General features: G+C 39.9%; 2 protein-coding genes across 9 annotated transcripts in view; both read right to left on the reverse strand.

Annotated features, from left to right (window-relative positions):
• LOC129764724 (protein phosphatase 1 regulatory subunit 16A) overlaps positions 1-21,728 on the reverse strand; it is a 639,202-nt gene that overhangs the window by 409,415 nt on the left and 208,059 nt on the right. The window lies entirely within an intron of this gene.
• Positions 15,572-16,297, reverse strand: LOC129765622 (uncharacterized). Its single transcript, XM_055766036.1, has one exon. The coding sequence runs from the start codon at positions 16,295-16,297 to the stop codon at positions 15,572-15,574; it is 726 nt and encodes a 241-aa protein (XP_055622011.1).

Raw genomic sequence — 21,728 nt, forward strand, 5'->3', positions numbered from 1 at the left:
CGTTACATTTATTAACTAATTAACGAATTACTACATAACATTTAAACATTTCTTCAAATACGATAGACACAAGTATATTGATGGACGATTGACGGTACAATGGTTTCAAAAGATCTCCTCTTACAATAACTATAGTACAATACCCTATTCTTACGAACATTTAAATTTAACTCCGACAAATCTAGTACCATAATGAGTCTACTTGCACTTGGTAAGCGTGCGCCGAGAAATACCCAATAGAAACCCTCACCGAGTGGATACCGTTCACAGCTCCTGAATCCCGCAACATCCTCGCGCACCCTGAAGTGTCTCCGGACTTCTGAAGTAAACAGTGATCTTCTCTTGCGCCATGATGTTCAGTGATCAGCTTCATTATGATTAGTTGAGTTTCCTTCCATTGGCAACAAACAAAGTTTAGCTACAGGACGCTTAAATAGCCCACTTGATGTCCGCACGGTAACTACACGTACTATACCATCCTTTCCAGGGTGTAATTCCTCAATGCGACCTTTCTTCCATAGCATTGGTGGATTATTTCCATCCACCATGATTACCAACATTCCTATATCCAATTTTATTGGTGATTTCCAGTTGGGATAAATACTCAGTACGCCAACGTTTCCAGAAATCCTGCAATTGCCTTTGCACTAGTTGCCATCGACTTAAACGATTGAGCTGGACCGTGCTATAATCCGGTTCCGGAATATTTTGAAGCGAGTCACCTGTCAGAAAATGAGCCGGAGTCAGAGTTTCCAGATCGGTTGGATCATCTGACATTGGGGTAAGCGGCCGGGAATTTAAACACGCTTCTACCTGGACCAAAAGGGTGCTGAAATCTTCTTGGCAGACCGGATTTTCTCCTAGTACACGTAGTAGATGGAATTTTGCTGAGCGTACCGCAGCTTCCCATAATCCACCAAAGTGTGGGGCTGCTGGAGGAATAAAGTGCCATTGCATCCCCTCGTTTGCACATTCCTTGGAGATAGCATCATGATGTCGCTGATCCTTGAGCAAATCGAACAACTCACGCATTTTATTCTTTGCACCCACGAAATTAGTACCGTTATCGGAAAAGATGTCCGTGCATCGGCCACGTCGAGAAATAAACCGTCTCAAAGCCTGCAGAAATCGTTCAGTCGACTAATCCGTAACATGCTCCATATGCACTGCCTTCGTACTCATACACACAAACAGCGCTACATAAGTTTTTCTTGTAGGTTTTCGGCGTCCATCGCGGATATATACAGGTCCAAAATAGTCTACTCCGGATTTCAGGAATGCTCGACCTACTGTCACTCTTTCCCTTGGTAATTGACCCATTTGTTGTTGGATCAGAATTGGTTTCGCTCTGAAACACCGTTGGCATTGATGGATCACCCTTTTAGCAATGTTTCGGCCGCCTAATGGCCAGAAACGTAACCGGACAGCACTTAGCAGTAATTGTGGACCGGCGTGCAACAACTTTTCGTGATGGTAAACAAAAATCATTGTGGTTATTGGATGCTTAGCCGGTAATACAATTTGATGCTTTGTTTCAGCTCGTTCTTAAGATTGGCTTAATCTCCCACCTACGCGTAGTATGCCGTCTTCCATGATAAATGGATTGAACCATCGAAGTGATGAATTACGAGGCACTGGTTTGCTGTTCGACAGTGTTCTAATTTCTTGGTTGAACGCCAACCGTTGAACCAAGCGAAACAAAATCATTTCCGCTCCCTTGAGCTCGCTTGATGTAAGGAATCCAAAATTGTGATCCGAATTTTGTGTGCTCGTACTGCTTCCTTCACCTTTTCCATCAATTCGACCGCTAGTACTGCTCCACAAAGTTCCAAGCGTGGCAATGATTGCACCTTCAACGGAGCAACCTTAGATTTTGAAGAAATGAGCCGCACGGTGACCTCGCCGTTCGTGTTAATGCTTCTGATATATAATTATACAGTCATTCGCGGACTGGGATTTCTTTTACACAGACAAGACCGTCGTTTCCAAATGCTCGTATAATACTGGTTTATTTCCATTCCTTTTACATTGGTGCACCCTGACTCAGAAGGCACAGCAGGGGAGATAACTGCTTGTGCTGGTTTTGCTTATCTCAGAATGTGTAGGCTAAGAGAGATAATAATGTTTACGAAGGAAACATTCTATGTAAAAGGCAATAAAAGTTTATATCTATCTATGCTATGTTTCTACTGTAATCTATCTTATCCTACAAGCCATGTGGTATAACTCCTCCGGGGTGAAAAAAGACGCGTGTCCTCAGGCGTTTTCGTTTGATGCATTTGAAGATGGTGGATTTCTAGTTCTTCTTTTTCGTGAAACTCTTGACAGTATAGTTGTTGATAGCTTTTTGTAATGTAGGAGAGCAAGGACAAGGATAGTAACAGTTATTATCGTTGAGAGTGATATTCCTCCTAGTAGGCTCCAGTTCCAAATTTCATTTTTGTATTGTTTCAGGTACACATGGTCAATCTTCTTTCTATTGGAGAGGGCTATGCTGTCTACTTCGTGCAAGTCATTTTCTTCTGGTTGTTGGTCGATGAGAAGGTTGTGCATTGCTCCTTGAACGACTGTGCTTTGGATGGTACTCTCTCTAGTTGTGAATGATTTGTTTTCGAATTGGATACTGCAGTTTGAGAATGTAATTAGAAAGTTTCCCGTAAGCGTGCGGTTATCCGGGCCGCAGTTCGAATTTAGAGATCCATTCTTCGCATTGTTGATGAGAATAAGATTGTCTGATATTGCCTGAATTTCTGTTTTGGTTGTTTGTTTTGTTTTGCATTGACTTTTTTTCCCAGCCAACATAGGATTTATACAGGTGTCGGTGTACCTGTTAAGGAACGAGCTTTGTTGTATGTACTCGTCTGGTTTAGATGTTGTGTAAACATTTTTTCCAAGCTTTATCACGAAGTCTGGGTGATTTGTAATAATTTTACCTCCTTGGTTCAGTGGGATAATGCGGATAACTGTCCCTTCTTCTTGTTCCAGTTGCGGAATACGAGTGATGTACAGAAGTGTATTCTCGCTGGTAGCTATTTTCGGCTTAACTAATCTCAACGCTTCTTCAGGGAGATCAACAGTTACTCCTTGCTCTTCCAATACGGATTTAATTGTATTGATTTCGATTAGAGAAAGAATCTTGTTGCTTGCTAATGAAATTTTAGATAGCATTATGGCTTCTTGTATGTCTTCTAGGATCTTGTTGATGGTATCGATTTTGATTATTGTTCTTAGCGTCTCCATTTCGTCAAAAATTATTCTGTTCTGGTTACCTTCAATTATTTCATTAATTGCATTTGTTAACAATTGAAGTCTCTTGCCTATCTGGTTGTTCACTTGATATTGTTTGTTATTGCTTTCAATTAGTTCGTTCATCGTTTGGTTGATGATACGTAAATCTTCAGCATCAGGCGTTCCACCAATCCATTTCCAGACCGTTCCAATTATTTCGATGCTCCGTTGACGGCGGGATCTCTGCGGCTTGATTTGCATTAAATTAGCGTATAATTCCTTAACTTTATGTTTAGCAATTTGAACAAAAGGATCATCCGACTTCTTATAGACTACTGTGGTTAAAAGATTGATAGTAGTTTCTATTTCCGTTATGTTAATAGGATGTATAATATTTATATTTCCTATTTGTAATTTACATTTTCCTATCTTTACTATGAGAATTGGTTGATTACTCACATTGGTAATTTCTAGTTCTTGGCAGTAACAATTAATATTGATCAATGTTGTGAATATTATAAATGTTAAATACATTTTGTATGTGAAAATTATATGGTATTTGTATTGTTTCTTAACTTATAATTTTGATTATTCTTATTATTGTTTATATTTTATAATCGTGGTTGAGTTTCGTGTTTCTTCTGGGTTATGAAGTTCACGATTTTTTTTTTGGCGTTGAGGGAAACTGAAAAAAAAAATAATGCATGAGTTTTTTTTTGTGAAACGCTGAAACGAGGTTAATTCTTTTTTCTGTTGATGATGGTGATTCTCCTGTTGAGTGGGGACCTGGAAAAGTAAGAATTCAATTTAGTTTTCTAATTCTTTTAATTTTGTTCTTATGTCTTTTAACGTTTTTTGGGATCTTTATAGTTTTTCCAGTACTCTCTACACATTTTGTCGTCGTGAAACGTGGATCTAGTTTTTTCCTCGTGGTTTTCTTAATATGAATGTTCTGACCTTCGTTCACTGTTGGTGGTTCTTCTTTGGAGTCATTGTGTTTTGTCATTTTCTTTGAGGTTTTCTGGAGATTTTTCGTTACGTTCTTGAATAACCTTTGTGAGTGCTCAGCAATCATAGAAGGATCTGTAATATTTTGTTGATTGAAAATAACCTCGTTTGGGGTAAACGATGTGGCTTGATGTGAGGTGTTGTTATATAGAGAAGTTACAATTTGAATGATCTCTGGGGATTGAAGATCTTTAAATTTATGCTTGTTGGTATTAAATATTTCAATTATTGTACTGTGAGTTTTTTCTATTTGTCCATTTGATTCTGAGGATGATGCAAATTCTATATTTGTTCCGAAGTTGGTTAAAAAGTCTCTTAGTTGAATGCTAGTGAATGCGGCTTCGTGGTCGCAGATTATTCTTTTCGGAGGGCTAAATGTTCTAAAGTATTGTGATAAGGCGTTTCTAATGTCGAATAAATTACGTGAGTTTATTTGTATCAGTTGCAGATGTTTTGAGAAAGCGCAAATTAATGATAGGTAGTAGCGTTTGTCAATGCCGAAAATGTCCATATGTACTCTTTGGAATGGAGCGTTTTCAATTGGACGTGGTGATATTTTTATGTTATACGGTTTCCTTTCATATTTGTGTTGTGCACAAATTGGGCAGGAATAGACGAGACGACGAATTTTCTTCAGCATTCCAGGAAAAAAATAAGAACGCTTTATCTGGCTTTCGACTTCGGAAATGCCTCGATGCGCTCGCTCGTGTTCTTTTTTTACGATTTCGTCTTGTCTTCGTTCTGAGAGTATATCTTCGACCATGTTTTGCGTAATTACGAAATGACAATCCGAGTTGGAAAAATGTTCTTTGTATACTTCTTGGATTGTTTGAAATAGACATTCGGGAGCAAGGATAGCGCTTTGCTTCCCATTGGAACATTCTTTTAAAAAGTTAGTTATGTTTTCGTGATTATACTCAGTTGAGCATATAGTGGTTCTTTTGTAATTAGGAAATGTGTTTTCTGTTAAAATTGAATTGAAGCTAGACGTTCTGAATATTATTTGATTTCTGTAGTTGTTTATAGGTCTTTCAGTGAAATGCATATAGTGATCATCCGATGTTTGAGCTGAATGTACTGTATCAGCATGGGATGAAGGGGTGTTTTTTTCTAATGATATTGCGTCTAAAGTGTTTTTGTTTTCTACTTCGTTAATGTTGATTTCTACCTTTCTACTGAGTGCGTCAGCGACGACGTTTGTTTTTCCCGTTTTGTAGATAACGTCATAGTCGTAATTTTCTAAGTCCAAACGCCATCGTATTAGTTTAGCGTTTTTATTTGAATTTTTAATATAAATGAGAGGTTTATGGTCTGTTACTAAGGTAAATTTATTACCGTATAGGTAAGATTTAAACTTCTCTACTGCCCATATTATAGCCAGAGCCTCCTTTTCCGTAGTTGAGTAATTTGATTCCGTTTTATTGAGAGTGCGGCTAGCGAAAGCGATAGGCTTTTCGGTTTTTTCGAACACTTGCGAAAGGACAGCGCCGAGTGCGTAGTTACTCGCATCGGTTGTTAATATAAAAGGGAGTGTAAAATCAGGATATGCCAGAATTTGGTCAGAAATAAGAATATTTTTTAATCTTTGAAAAGCCTCTTGGTATTCCTGGTCATCTAAGTTTACGTTTTGATCTTTTTTCAGGTATATAGTTAGAGGTTTAGTAATTTTTGAATAGTCTTTAATAAATCTTCTATAATAACCAGTTAAACCCAAGAACTGCTTGATTTCTTTCTGATTCTTCGGTAACTGCCATTCTAGTATTTTGATAATTTTACAGGGGTTTGGTTTGATCCCTTCCTGTGTAATAATGTGTCCCAAAAATTCAGTTTCACGTTTCAGAAACTCGCACTTGTCTAATTGTATTTTCAAGTTGAAATCAGCTAATCTCTTTAGTACCTTTGAAATATTTTGTAAATGGTTTTCTAAGTTATATCCAACAATGATTATGTCATCGAGATATACGTAACAGATGGTTCCTATGTATCCTGCAAGAATACTATTCATGGCACGCTGAAACGTTGCCGGCGCGTTTTTTAGTCCGAAGGGCATTCGGGTAAATTCGAAGTGCCCTTGTGCTGTCGAAAAGGCTGTTTTTTCTTTGTGTTGTGGGTCCATCTCAATTTGGTGGAATCCTGATTTAAGATCGATTGTCGTGAAATATGTAGATTTCCCTAGGTTATCCAAAATTTCCTCTATTTGTGGTATCGGGTATTTGTCGTCTATCGTTTTTTCGTTAACTTTTCGATAGTCAACAACTACTCTAATTTTCCTTTTTCCTGAAGCGTCCATCTTTTTGGGGACCACCCATATCGGAGAAGAATATGGACTTATTGAATGTTGTATAATTCCATGGTTAAGCATCTCTTGAATCTGCTCTTCCACATCTTTTTTGAAATGATGCGGGTATCTATATGATTTTGTGTATACTGGTGCGTTATCCTTTGTGTTAATCCTGTGTTTTATTATTGACGTTGCTGTCAGCTTCTCGTCTGATTTCAATAGAGTTTGTTGGTTTTCCAAAATGATATCTATCAGTTTTTCTTTTTCTAATTCCGATAAATGTTCAGTCCGAATAAGTTTTGAAATTGTAGCCTTGTCTAATGTTGTTTTAGAGTCCATTGGTATTGGTGACAATGTCTCAAAATTATTCACGTTCAGCAACAGTTTTCTAATGTTTTCTGTATTTGGTGGTTCACGATTTTCGGTTCGGACTAGAAAAGTAGTTCTAAAATTTTGAGCTTGATAAAGTCCAGGCTCAACAATAATTTCTTCTGTGAGTTTTGTTGATTTTCCTACGAACCAATCTCCATTTTTATCGCATGGTACAGTGATTAGGTGGTTAAATTGTTCCAACTCGTTGGTAATATAATGTTTGGAAAATTTAATAATTTTGCCATTTATTTCTAATGTGCCGAATTTGTAATTAATTTTCCCATTGTATTTCGATAATGTTTTTGAGCCTATTAGTCCGTCAAAAAATGAGTGAAATTCAAGCTCATAAAATAAAAGGGGAGGCATTCCGTCTAATATTTGTGCTTTTACTTTGGAAGAAATAATACTATTATTTTTCACGCACTTTACTATGAGGGGTTTAATTTTGATTGAATTTTGCAGAATTCCGGGTCTTATTAAATTTGTATTTGCTCCCGAATCAATGAGAAATTTAAGATTTTTGTTCTCATGTTGTATTTTGAGATATGGTAAATAGTTGTGATCTATTTGTCCGGATCTGTCGCGGGGATTTCTAAAAAATTTACATCGATGTTGTTATCGATGTCATCATCGTCTTCGCTATCCAGTAGCTCATGATTGTTAACTCTTTTATTTAAAGTTAATTTAGATCTAACTGAACCGATTTCCATTGGTTCAACTGTTGTTTCGGGTGCATCTGGTTTACGTCGCCTAAAGTCTTGTTTTGGTATGTTGTTAAATCTTGAATGTCCTTGATGTGAATGGCTGTTTTCTTGTCCCGATGAACGAGAAAATCCAGGTTCATTCTTTGGCTTGAAAAATGCAGTTTGTGCGGGTTGAGCTAAAGGCATATGAGTCAGATTTCTATTAGACTCATTCGACGTGAATTTGCATATGAACGCATATGCGTTTTCAATAGTTTTGGGTTCTGCTGCCTGTACATAGCCAAAATATGGTTTCTGTAGTCCACTGACGTACGCTGCTAGGCTGTATTCGTCGATGAAGTCATTTATTGCTTCCCAGTGGGCATTATACTTTGGATTTTGCTTCGCCAACGATTTTATACTACACACTAGTTGCTTCGTTCTTTGGTAATGTTTGTTCACATTACCGTCCATTTTGTTGTGCCATAACTGGCAATTATAAGTGGATAAATCCTGTTTGTCACCGAGCGCTGTTAATAATATGCTTTCATTGAATGTGGTAGGGTTTCCGTTTGTGCAAAGAACGTCTTTGGCATGCCCTTCTATTTTGTTCGATACTGCTGTAAGGTAAATTTGAAAAATATCCGGAGAAACTAAGTTTTCGAATATTCTTAATGTTTTTTCTGCTGTTTCTAACCAGCTTGCTAATTGCTTTTTATTGCCATTAAAGGATGGCAACATTTTTATTGGATCAGGGATCCGGAAGGGGTCACCTTGGGTCATTTCTCTCCGAATTGAGTCGTCGGGACGATTTACAGGCGCAGTGTTTATGGTATTCTCAGTTCCGTTTCCCAATTGAGAATCATATACTGCTTGTCTAGCCGTGATATTCTCAATTGCTTGCATCATACGTGCAAGTTGTTGAGTAATACCATGTAGTGGGTTAATCTCATTTGATTGAGGCTCCGTCATGTTGAGAGTCTCTATGTTTAAATTTAAATTTTCCACAGGAATATGCGAATATTCCTCCGACTCCGTACTCGTGTCGGATTCGTCGGAACTGGTATCGTTCTTTTTACTTTTAAGAAACGATCCTCTTGTTTGCTTCAAAACGTCTTTAAATTTGGGAATTAATTATCCCTTTTAGCACAAAGTTTCAAATTGAAATTGAAGAAAACCGTCTATCTTGTAGTGCGGTAATCTTACAGAGAGCTCGTGTCTATCTTGTAGTGCACTTATCTCACAGTGATGGATTTATTTGTAGTGGCGCGAAATTCTCTCTCTTAGAACGGATTTTCAGCGCACTAACAACTAATCATTAATCACTGGCTGGGTTTCTAATTTGATATCACTTATTTCACTTATAGTAAAAGAGAGACAAAAAAAAAGAACTCACCCTTTTTTTACAATCGTGTCCTATGGTTCGCGGTGAACGATGCCGGTTTTCCGGATGCCTGCGAGCGGGGGGGTCCTCAACTCTGAACGGCGGATTAAATCCTTCGGCCGTAGATGCTTGCGCGGAACCACTTTTGATACGCTTTTTTTTTTAACGTATTACTTCCACTATTTAACACTCGCACGGTCACTTCACACGATTCCGGACGGCTGCGCCAATTATACAGTCATTCGCGGACTGGGATTTCTTTTACACAGACAAGACCGTCGTTTCCAAATGCTCGTATAATACTGGTTTATTTCCATTCCTTTTACATTGGTGCACCCTGACTCAGAAGGCACAGCAGGGGAGATAACTGCTTGTGCTGGTTTTGCTTATCTCAGAATGTGTAGGCTAAGAGAGATAATAATGTTTACGAAGGAAACATTCTATGTAAAAGGCAATAAAAGTTTATATCTATCTATGCTATGTTTCTACTGTAATCTATCTTATCCTACAAGCCATGTGGTATAACTATATATGCATGTGCCATAAGCTCTCTCAGATGCGTCTGAAAAACCGTGTATTTCTATCGAGTTAGCTTCAGATGATACGACACATCGATGAATTTTTATTTCATTCAGAAGTGGTAGCCACCTGTGGAATCTTCGCCATTCTTCTTGCACTTCAGTTGGTAAAGTATCATCCCATTGTAAATGCTTATGTTGTTCATTGCAGAGAGTCCAAAGCTTCTGCATGAAAATTTTGGCCGTTATAATGACCGCACCCAGTAGCCCAAGAGGGTCGAATAGTGTGGCGATAATGGCTAATACCCTTCGTTTGGTGAAGCTTTGATTTGATAAGAGTGGAGGAATTTCGAATTGGAATTTTAAACAATCAGTCTTAGGCAGCCATGTTAAACCTAACGTTCTTACAGTCTGATCCAGCTCCCAGCTGATTTCATGAATTTCTGGTGATGCGAGTGATTCTTGAGCAACGCCTTCCAATACTGCTGTTACGTTTGAAGCCCATTTTCTCAAAGTGAACCCGCCGCTGGACGTCATTTGCTCACATTGCTTCTTAATTCTATTGCTGTATTGACGTCATCCGTTCCTGTGATTAAGTCGTCGATGTACATATCTTCTTCGACTGCCTTCGCAGCAAGTGGATATCTCTCACGTTCATCAGATGCCAGTTGTTTCAAAGTGCGAGTTGCCAGGAATGGTGCGGGTTTCGTCCCGTAAGTTACTGTGGACAACTCGTACGTTGCAAGGTTTTCATTCTCATCAGCCCGCCATAAAATACTCTGCAGTGGTGCATCCTTGGGATCTATGTTTATCTGGCGAAACATTTTCTCAATGTCAGCCACAATCATCACTTGATAAGTTCGACAGCGAAGGATAATTGCCCTGAGGTCTCGTTGAATAACTGGACCCACGAACAATGCGTCATTTAAAGAAATACCGTTCGATGTTTTGCATGAGGCATCAAAAACTACTCTCAATTTCGTAGTGGTACTGAACTCCTTTAGAACAGCGTGATGCGGTAGATAACATCGCTTTAATTGATTTGATTGATCCTCCTCCACCTTCCGCATATGCCCCATTTCGATGTATTCTTTCATAAACCTTTGATATTGCTCTCGTAATATATCGTTTCGAGTGAGTCGTCGTTCCACGCTTTCGAAACGTTTTTTAGCTATTTCCATTGTCTCCTAATGATATTTCATTTCCCGTTTGGAAGAAGCTGAAGAATGATTGTATTCCCAACACTAAATCGACGCTACCAGATTGATAAAATGCTGGATCGGCCAGTTCGATGCCGTCAGGCATGTTCCAGCCTTTCGTTTGTACTGTTGCAGTTGGTAGGTTGACTGTCACCCGCGGAAGAACTAGGAAACTCATTTTTTGCGCATATGGAGATGTTCGAGATCGAATTGTTGCATGTACTTTATGCTTTACACTTGTTGCCACACCGCCAATTCCCACTATAGAGACATCTACCTTTGTTCTGGATATTCTCATACGCTGGCATAATCTCTCCGAAACAAAATTGGATTCTGATCCTGAATCCAACAGCGCTCGTGCAGGGTACTTCAGCCCACAATTGTCTTCGATTAGCACTAAAGCTGTAGCTAAGAGAATTTTCGAAGATTGATTAACCGATGTTGTTGATGAAGCTGAATTTGTTGCCGCCATGTTTGCAACCCTTGAGTGTGATCTCTGATTTGCCGTGATTTCACCTGCTTCGCATGAGTTCCTGGTGCTACTTTCACCTTCTGTTTTGAAACATACCATGGTATGGTGTCGACCCTTGCAGTTACGGCAGGAATTTTTCGATAGACATTCCTTTGCCTGATGGCCCTTTTTAAAACAATTCCGACACAGATTGTTGGAGCGTAAAACTGATTCCTTACTCGGAATTGACATGCGCTGGAAGGTGGGACACAAATAAAGCCAATGTGTATCGGGACATGCAGGACATTTCCCGGTTATATGTGGAGCAGCATGGTGACTGACGCCTATTGGGGTTGGCCCTTTTCTAATAAGTGCGGTTTGCTCGTGTTTATTTTCCGATGATTTAGCAGGGAGCGCTTCCAAAATTCGCACACGTCGCTGCAGAAATTCGATGAGTTCAGGAAGCGTATCTTGCTCTCTCGTAGAGGAAAATTCCTCCCACCCTCTTCGTGTGTATGGATCCAACCGGGAACTGAGAATATTCACCAGCAGTAAGTCTTTGAAATCTGCTGGTTGTGTTATCTGATCCAACGTGTTAACGATTTTCTCAAATCCTTCCAGTAATGATGATGGTCCCACCTCATACCCCTACAATGGTTTGAGCAGGACGATTTATCATTAAGATAATTTTTAAAGTTTAACAAAGCACATCTGGAACCAGTATGCAAAATAAAACGAACTGGTTCTGTTGCAGACATAAATTGATATCATAAGAACATTAAACAAAAGACGGAAACCGAAAAGTAAAGATATTATCCCAAGGCATGTCGAGCAAATTTCCAACCCGGGAAGATCCTTGACTGATCGGGAATCGAACCCGATATCCTCAAGTTTCCACTAGATACTTACACTGAGATCTGCCGCGGTACAGAAAAAAACTCGATATAACCATCTGCTAATACGATAGTTTACAAGTATTCCGTCTGGGCTATCCCTGGTTCGAATCCGGTTTCCACTGAAGACCCTAGAACATTTCATTGTATAACGATTTTCGCCAGTGTTCAAAATCAAGTTATCTATGTCTACCGAAACGCGCACGTGGCTCAAGCTTTTGTAGACTACTCATTTATTTTTTTTTTCAAATCTAACTTACAACAACAATAATGTAACAAAAATCCATCATCATCAATACGAACATGATAGCTTATGCAAACATAGAAACATTGAAACATTTTTACAAGTTCATAACACAGATTTCACATGTGACAGACACAATTCTTTGAACTCAGCTATTGTTGCCGCTCGTTTGATATTTCTGGGCATCGAATTGAAGAATTTTAATCCTTTATACAATAGTGAATTTTGGGACCTGCTAAATAAAAAGTTAGGTGTTCTTGCATCAATCGCGTTTCTTGTATTATATCTATGCAAATCACTTCCTCGTTCAATTCGATCACACAAGTATCGAGGCAGCATATCATTCAAAATTTTAAAGATGAACACCATTGTCAAGTAATAAATCCTTTGCTTCACAGATAACCACTGTAGCGCGTCCAACATTATGACAGAGGAAGTGTACCTATGACATCTTAAAATTAATCGCATGATTTTATTTTGTAACCGCTGCAATCGCAATAGTTGTGTATTATTTGCAAGAAACAGGATGGATGAGCAGAAATCTATGTGTGGTGAGACGAGTGATTTATATAGTTTGACTTTACTAATTGCGTTTAACTCATTCTTCAAACGACAAATGACGCCGTACTTTTTAGCAACCTTTTTGATGACATTATCAATGTGAGACTTAAAAGTTAGTCTGTCATCAATAACTACTCCCAGATATTTTATTTCTTTAACCCGTTCAATAGTCTCACCATCGATTTCAAAATTACCGTTATATCTGGAGTTTGCTGAAGAAATGAGCATGTATTTTGTTTTATTAACATTCAACTTTAATTGTTTGAATTTCAACCACCGAGCGAGAGAATGAAGATCTTCGTTCAAGTGCTCCGCGATTACATTCAACTCCTTAGCTGCGATGAACAGAACAGTGTCATCCGCGAACAGGTTGATATCACAAAAACGTAAAACCCGCCGCATATCATTAATATATAAAATGAATAAAATGGGCCCTAACACACTTCCCTGTGGTACACCAAGTGTGTTATCGATGGGAGTAGAAATAAAATCGTTGAAACGAGTCTTTTGAGTTCTATCACACAAGTAGCTTTCAAACCATTTGTATGATGTCCCTACAATTCCAAAGCGCTTCAATGTTTGCAACAATAAGGCCCTAGAAATTGTTTCAAAAGCGCGTTTCAAATCCAAGAACACCGCAAAAATAGTTTCTTTAGCCTCGATATTCTCTTTCCATTTTGCCAACACCAGATTTAGTGCGGTCTCACAAGAGTGTCCCTCTCGATATCCCGACTGTTCCGGTATCAGCAAACTGTTATTGTCAATAAATTTCATCAGCTGGCCTTTCACAACAAGTTCTAAATTTTTTTCTAATGTGTGCAACATGTTAATGGGGCGGAACTCTTCGGCTTTATCCGTCCCATTAACTTTGGGGATGGGAACCACAAGAGATTCCTTCCAAACTTCAGGCACGTGCCCAGTTTGCAATGATTCATTTATCAGGCCTAGCAATTCGTGTCCAATAACATGAAAGCAATCTTGTATCACTTTTGCGTTGACATTGTCGATACCAGCCGATTTATGCAAAGAAAAACAAATATCTCTCAACTCTGCAAATGTGATGGGTAGAAAACATTCTAATCTGCAATTGCTGCTTATCGGCTGTATTATTTCGTATGGCTCACTGACCAATTCAATACTTTGATTGATCAATTGAACACTATTCACGAAATAACTGTTGAATTTTTCCGCAATGATTTGTTCCGAATGTTCTTCTGAACCTTCAAAAGTTATGGACCGCGATAAACTATTTTTAGTGTTAAGTAAACTTTTTAGTATTTTCCATAACTCCTTGCTGTTATTCTGATGTTGATCGATTTTCCTCTGTATATATTCACATCTTGTGTTTTTCAAGGCTTGTGAATATATATTCCGCGCGCAGGTGTACCTTTTCCAATCGTTTTCTATATTACTTCTACAAAATTTTGAGTACATTTTATCTCGTTTACGTTTGAGACGCAAGAGTGATAAAGTGTACCAGCTGTTCAAATTTTTCAAATTGATTTGTTTCTCAAAAACTAGGCTATTGGTACACACTTTCAAGATATTAGTGAGAACAGCTGCTTTCAAATCCAGATTGTCCGTTATTGCAGTAAAATCCAGGTTTCTAGCAACAAGATGAGACAGTGCTTCCTTTGAATACTTGTTCCAGCACTTGATTTTAACTCTATTTTCTTCACGTTCACTCTGTTCGTTCTCAATATAAATAAAAATTGTCTCATGATCCGTTATTTTCAATTTGGCCACTATCAAAGAATGAACTGTATTAAAATTAGAGAAAACGTTGTCTATCAAAGATCTACTGTTTTTCGAAATTCTTGTAACTTCTGTTACAGTCTGTTTCAAGTTGTAAAAATCAGATAGTTGCTTCAATTGCTTCGAATTCTGCACGTTGAGCCAGTCAATATTGAAGTCACCAGCAATTACATTCAATTTACTGGAGTCAATGAAACTCTCCCACCAGTTTTCTAAAATTTCTAAAAATCGCTGATCACTAGAACTGGGGGAATGATACAAAATTCCAAAATTTCCCATCTGCATACCTCTTTTAACTGAAATTGCCAAGAACCAATTATTTTCAACAGATTCGTTTAACCGAATGTTGAATTTAATCGATTCTTTTGCGTAAATAGCAACTCCTCCAGTGTGTCTGGAATGTGAAAGGCAAAAAGCAACTTTGTAACCCGGGATGCCATATTGATCAAATGAATTCTCATCAACAATATGAGTTTCAGAAAGAAAGACTAATCGTGGACGGAAATTTTCTACAAGTTGGCGCATTGCCACATAATTTGTAGAAAGCCCAGCTATATTGAAGTACAACATTTCAAACTTCCTATCACATCTTCTTTCCTTGGGTTGCTATTTACTAGAAAAAATGTTGCTTTTTTTCTTTTCTAACAGCCTCCGATACACTGGACACTGTGTACTATAAGCTGGGTGGTTTATGTCCAATTTAAATTTTTGCTCTTGATTCACTTTTAAACAATTTACGCACTTAAACTCAGTTGACGAGCATCCAGATGTTATATGTTGTTCATTACATCTTGAGCATTTATCTTCATTACTACAAACTTTGCTCTTGTGCCCGAATTCTCCACATTTGAAACAACGTAGAACAATAAAGGCCTCAGCAACTGAACACTTATCCCATCCGATGCTTACTTTACGAGTACTCATCAGACATCCATAAGTGTCATGATCTACTTCAATAATCGTATTATATTTGTTGTACTTTAAACGTGGATTTTCATATTCTGCATGAGCGCAATTCTACGACCGATTCCTTGACTATAGTTGGTAGTTTGAATAGTGCTTGCATCTGTTTCTTCTTCAATAGTTTGCTGTTATTATCACGCTTGAGCAACAATTCCCAGGCAATATGATAGTTTGCCTTTGTGATCTTCAAAGAATCGATTAGCGCCCTCGCTTCGCCTTCTAAACATCCTTTGAGATAATGCAGTTTTTCTACGTCCGGTAACTCAGGCTTCAAATGAATTAGTGAAGTAAAAAGATCCCTAAAGCTGAGCCACTCGTCGATCTTACCGTCGAAACATTGCAGCTTAATCATTGGAAGACGTACATGTTCGGTTACTCCCTGCATTGTTGCATCTAATTGCCTTGTTGTTTGGTTCAAATTACCAGTATCTTCTAACTCCCTGGCCTTATCTAACAGAAATGATTTTACATCGTAATATCGATTTTCAAAAACTGAACGCTCCTTCACATAGACTTCTTCATCAGGTGAAAAATCTTCATGACACTCAATTTCGTAATAAATATCGTTTGTCTTTTCCCACAAATCATCCAACCTCTCAAGACGAACTGCGATCTGATTGGCGGTTGTCCCCTCAGGATATTCATTCATGAAGCTCACAAGGTTTGAAAAAGAAGCCTGCAGTCCGTTGAGTTTCACTTGCAGTGACTTCATTGATACGGTTTTAGCCTTCGATGATGAAGTTGATGCTGGTGGCATGATTGATGCGTCCAATTCACCTTTCTCTCACGATGATCTGCTCCACAGGAATGATTGGTCCAATAGCGTACGACTTGCCGATGTTCCGAATCGTTCGTTCACCAGTAACAGCGTTATTGTATCCAAGAAATTTCTCCGATTTTGATGATGCGATGAACGATCGCCAGTAAGCGTGATTTGAGACATGCGATTGAGAGATTTGTGTTAGAATCTAGTGTAGTGCCACGGCTGGACATGTACTAAATGTCTACTAACCTACACGGCTATAGAACCGTTCCTGGTACAAGTCCAATATGATCCAAGTTGATTTAAAATCCTCTGAACTCCTTTGATTGCCCCGTGAGATGCTCGATGATTTTTGCAGTGAAGATTGTCGCGTACAATGCGAATTAAGTTAGAGTAGCCCGAGATAACACTCAACAGACGAGATAACACAAACGCTGTTCTTGTGCACAATAGACATCACACACGAAACATCTCAGTAGGAGTATAAATACCGGTCACCGACACAGCATCGCTCTCAATTCTTTGTAAACCGTCACCAATAGTCTTTTTTAAGACTCAAAAAGAGTCAATAGAGTTTTCCGATCAGTCCGCTCCGCCTGTTCAGGCGTGGGAGCTTTACGAGGAGGAGTCCCGGCGCGGACATCTTTGTGGTCCTTCGAACCGGATTTTAAATCCGTACTCCGTACTGCATTGTCGCAAAATCACCGCCATTGCCGTCGCTTTGTCGCGACTTCACCGCTACTGTTGTAGTAGCATCAACGCGATTATCCATTGTGGGACAAGAGGTTTTCAACAGATCCATTGTGGGATCAACGTGAAGTTTAATCTTCTGCATTGCCGCCGAATCACCGCCATTGACATCGCTTTGTCGCGATATCACCGCCACTTTTGTTGTGGCATCAACGCTATCGTCCACTGTGGGACATTAGGTTTCCTCAGATCCATTGTGGGGTCAACGCAAATAGGAACTGCTGCATCGACGCTGAATCACCGCCAGTGTGGTCGCTTTTCCGCGACATCGCCGCTACTTGTATTGTAGTATCAACGTTATTGTCCATTGTGGGACAATAGGCTTCATCAGATCTCTTATAGGATCAACGCACCATCTTGTGATTTGGTTTAGAGGAGATCACAGCTTCCTTCTATTGTTCGGTTGTGCAAATGATTCGCGAGTAACGAGTGAAACTATCGCGATTTTTAAATCGAAATATTATAAGTGTTAACTGATCTCAAAAAGAAAGTGAAATTGGATTCCACCTGAGCGCAGTGGACACTATTAATTGTATAGCGCTAGTGTGTGACGACGGTTCTCGGGTGTGAACGATAAACCCGCATCTTTACTTCCGCCGTTTCCCAGGTTTCGCGTGAAAACCTTTCGAAGATCCTGTCGGTTCCAGATTCGAGTATCGGAACCTCTCATCGAGAGTGAGTTTGGTTGCATTGGGTTGGCATTCGACTGGTGAGTACACAACTAGAGTAGTCGAAGTTTTTGGAATTTTGTGTGGTGGAGTGAGCCGGCATCGTATTTTGAGAATTTTCTGTGGACTGTGGTGGTTTTCGGTGGTTTTAATTTACGTGACGTTCCCAGCTGATACAATGACTTCGCTGCGGGAGCGATCTAAGATGTTGAGTGTGACGGTGGAGGCAATTAGAACCATCGAGAGCTTTGTGGAGGACTACGATGCCGAGATTGATCAAAACAAAATCGAATCTAGATTAAAGAGACTGGATATACTATATGATCGCTTTGTTGATACATCCATCGCAGTGGAATTGTTAATGGAGGATAAATCCGAAACTAAAGCTATTCTAGTGAAAGACCGTAACGAAATGGAAGAACGATATTATACATTACATGATTTCCTAACAACACACAAACCGAATCATCATGTTTCGGCTAATTCCCCTCAGATTTCCACATCTGTTGTACGTTTACCGAAAATTGATTTGCCGAGTTTTGATGGTGAGATTGACAATTGGATTCCTTTTTATGACGCATATCGTAGTTTAATTCATAACAACAAAAATTTAGCTGCTGTGGATAAGTTCCATTACCTGATGGCCGCACTCAAATATCCTGTTAAAAAACTACTCGATACAACTAACATAACGGGCGATAATTATAAAATCGCTTGGGATCTGCTTGTAAGTCGGTATGATAATAAACGTTTGCTTATTAAAAATCACATTGCGTCATTGTTCGCCATTGATCCTGTGAGGAAGGAATCTTCAAATGCGATATTAGCCCTGGTTGACCAATTTGAACGTCACGTAAGAATTCTATCGACGTTGGGGGAGCAAACTGAACGATGGAGCTCTCTGCTGGTACACATGGTGTGTAGTCGATTGAATCATAACACTTTGAGGGAATGGGAGCGGTCAACAGCCTGCGATAAGGAGAAGATTCCTACCTACAATGAATTGATTACATTTTTGAAAGATCAAGCTCGGATCTTAATATCCTTGAATAGTGGTAGTCCAGCAATATTATCACCAAAAGAAAAATCTCGTTTGTCTGTCGCCCATGCTGCAGCTGTGTCCAAATCGTTTTCACCTAAGTCTTGTATCGTATGCAACCAATCACATCGCATTTATGATTGCGAAGTCTTTAAACGAATGCCACTTGAGCAGAAGCAAGATGTCGTCCGCAAGAAAAAGCTTTGTTGGAATTGTTTATCTATGAAACACCTTAGTCGTGATTGCTCATCTCAATCCTGTAGAAAATGCAATGAAAAACATCATTCTCTATTACATCCACTCTCCCCCAACGATCGATCCACCTACACCAATATGAATTCATCACCTGTGAACATACGAACCACAAACGCCACCGCCGGTAGTGAATCTGTTACTTCGGCACAGTTATCCACTCCCACACCATCCACATCAACCACCACGTCCGCCACCCGACAGCCACTCACCAATGCTTTAGCTGCAGCGCAGTCATCGAATACCACCTACTCAACTGTTTTGTTATCCACCGCCGTGGTGAGGGTCCACGGTCCATCTGGGAAATCCACCTTCGTCCGAACTTTACTGGACTCATGCTCCGAGTCAAATTTTATCACCGAAAGAATCGTTCAACTTTTGAGCTTGAACCGTCAAAAGCAAACAACGGTCATCGCAGGCATGGGTGGCGCTACAGTCAACAGCACACATTGCACCGTCGCCACTTTCAGTTCCATCGACACCACGTATTCACACACACTGACTTTCAGTATCCTCCCAAGGATCACTAACGATTTACCAGCTCGACCGATTGACGTTTCACACTGGAAACTTCCTTCCGAGGTGACCTTAGCTGATCCCGATTTTGCAAAACCGCAAAGGATAGACATGGTAATTGGGGCTCAACTTTTCTTCAGCCTTCTGGTGAAAGGTCAGATTCAAGTGGACCCCATGTCTCCTGAAAGCCAGCCTGTTCTCCAACGTACCTTACTTGGATGGATAGTTAGTGGTCCTGTGTCCACCGGTACAGCCTTTCGAGACTCTGGAAGAGTCGCTATGCTTTGTACTACCGATGACTTAGATCAACAACTGACTCGATTTTGGGAAGTCGAGAGTTGTCCGCGGAGCCGTGGGCTTTCTAAAGAAGAATTATGTTGTGAAGATCATTTTTCTAAAACAACCACCAGAGATGAATCAGGCAGATTTGTTGTGCGCCTCCTCAAGAAGGAAAACATGTTGAGTCAACTTGGCGATTCCCAGATCAGTGCTTTTCGTCGATTTCAGTGGATGCAACGTCGATTCATCAAGAACCGAGAATTAAAGGAGCAATATTCTGATTTTATGACAGAATACATTGCTCTCGGCCATATGGCTCCAGTGATTCCATCCGAAGATACCAAAAATTCCAACACGTATTATCTCCCTCATAAAGACGGCGCCAGTGGTTGTATGGTTAGCGTAACAGCCTCACAATCCGATCGGCCTGGGTTCAATCCCAGCTGGCGTCGTTGGGATTTTCTGAGGCGAAAAATCTCTGGTTACGTCTTCCTTCGGAGCGGAAGTAAAAGAAGTTGGCCCGGCTCATGAGTTGTTGAGTCTGATAGGTAGGAACAGGTGGAGTCGCCTCCCTGATGTCGGTGATTGGCACTAAAGTGGCGGAAATAGGCCGACGAAAAATAAGCGAAGATAAAAAAAAAAAAAAAATCTCCCTCATCACGCCGTGCTCAAGCCAAGCAGCACCACCACAAAATGTAGAGTGGTTTTCGATGGATCTAGCAAATCCTCAACGGGAATTTCGCTCAACGAGTGCCTCATGGTGGGGCCGACCGTTCAGGATTCATTATATGCCATCGTCATACGGTTTCGTATGTACGAGATTGCACTCGTTGCAGATATAACAAAAATGTATCGCCAAATATGGGTACATCCCAATGACAGAAGTCTTCAGCGTGTTTATTGGCAAAGCAAAACTGATCCAGACGTCCGTACATATGAGTTGACTACGGTGACATACGGCACTGCATGTGCTCCGTATTTAGCTATCCGATGTCTCCAGCAACTTTCTCACGATCATCGGAGGAACGAAGATGATGCGGCTGAAAGAATTGGAAAAGACTTCTACGTGGACGATTTTCTCAGCGGTGCTGACAATGAAGACGAAGCAGTACAATTGTACTCTGATGTTAAAAGCATCCTCGCGTCGGCAGGATTCGAGCTCAGAAAGTGGAATTCGGATTCGTCAGAAGTATTGTCAAACATCCCAGCAAATTTGAAAGATGATAGATCGATTGTAACAGTTGACGATGTACAAGGATCCGTTAGCACGCTAGGTCTGCTTTGGCATCCGGAATCAGATACGTTCAGATTCAAAGTTCCAGAATGCTTCATTAATGCTCCAATCACGAAACGAATCGTGGTCTCCGAGATGTCCAAACTTTTTGATCCTCTGGGAATCCTGGGACCAATTGTCATCACAGCCAAAGTATTTGTCCAGTTACTTTGGAAATCGAAACTGGGCTGGGATGAAGTGCTCCCCAGCTCGCTTGTGTGGGAAAATTATAGACGAGGTTTGAATACGCTCGAATCATTCTCTATTCCACGCTTAGTGAAAGCTCCAGGTTCTGGAAAAACTATTCAGCTTCATGGGTTCTGCGATGCATCCAAAAATGCATATGGTGCATGCATTTATGTCAGAAGTGTAGGCACGAATGGTATCACCACAACTCGTCTATTAACAGCGAAGTCAAGAGTAGCTCCCATCCAGACCCTATCAATCCCTAGGTTAGAGCTCTGCTCTGCTGTTCTCCTTAGTCATTTACACGAAAACGTTATGCTAAATCTCAATATGAATATTAATTCCTTCTTTTGGTCTGACTCGTCGATCACCCTGCATTGGCTGCACAATCCACCATCGAACTACAACACCTTCGTGGCAAACCGTGTCGCGGAGGTACAGCGACTAACAGAAGGAGGTATT

Source organism: Toxorhynchites rutilus, chromosome 2 (assembly GCF_029784135.1).
Source record: "Toxorhynchites rutilus septentrionalis strain SRP chromosome 2, ASM2978413v1, whole genome shotgun sequence".
NCBI classification, from domain to species: Eukaryota; Metazoa; Arthropoda; class Insecta; order Diptera; family Culicidae; genus Toxorhynchites; species Toxorhynchites rutilus.

What these genes read in the sequence shown, in the direction of transcription:
- LOC129765622 (XM_055766036.1), bottom strand. Translation starts at nt 16,297, where the DNA reads ATGCCACCAGCATCAACTTCATCATCGAAGGCTAAAACCGTATCAATG.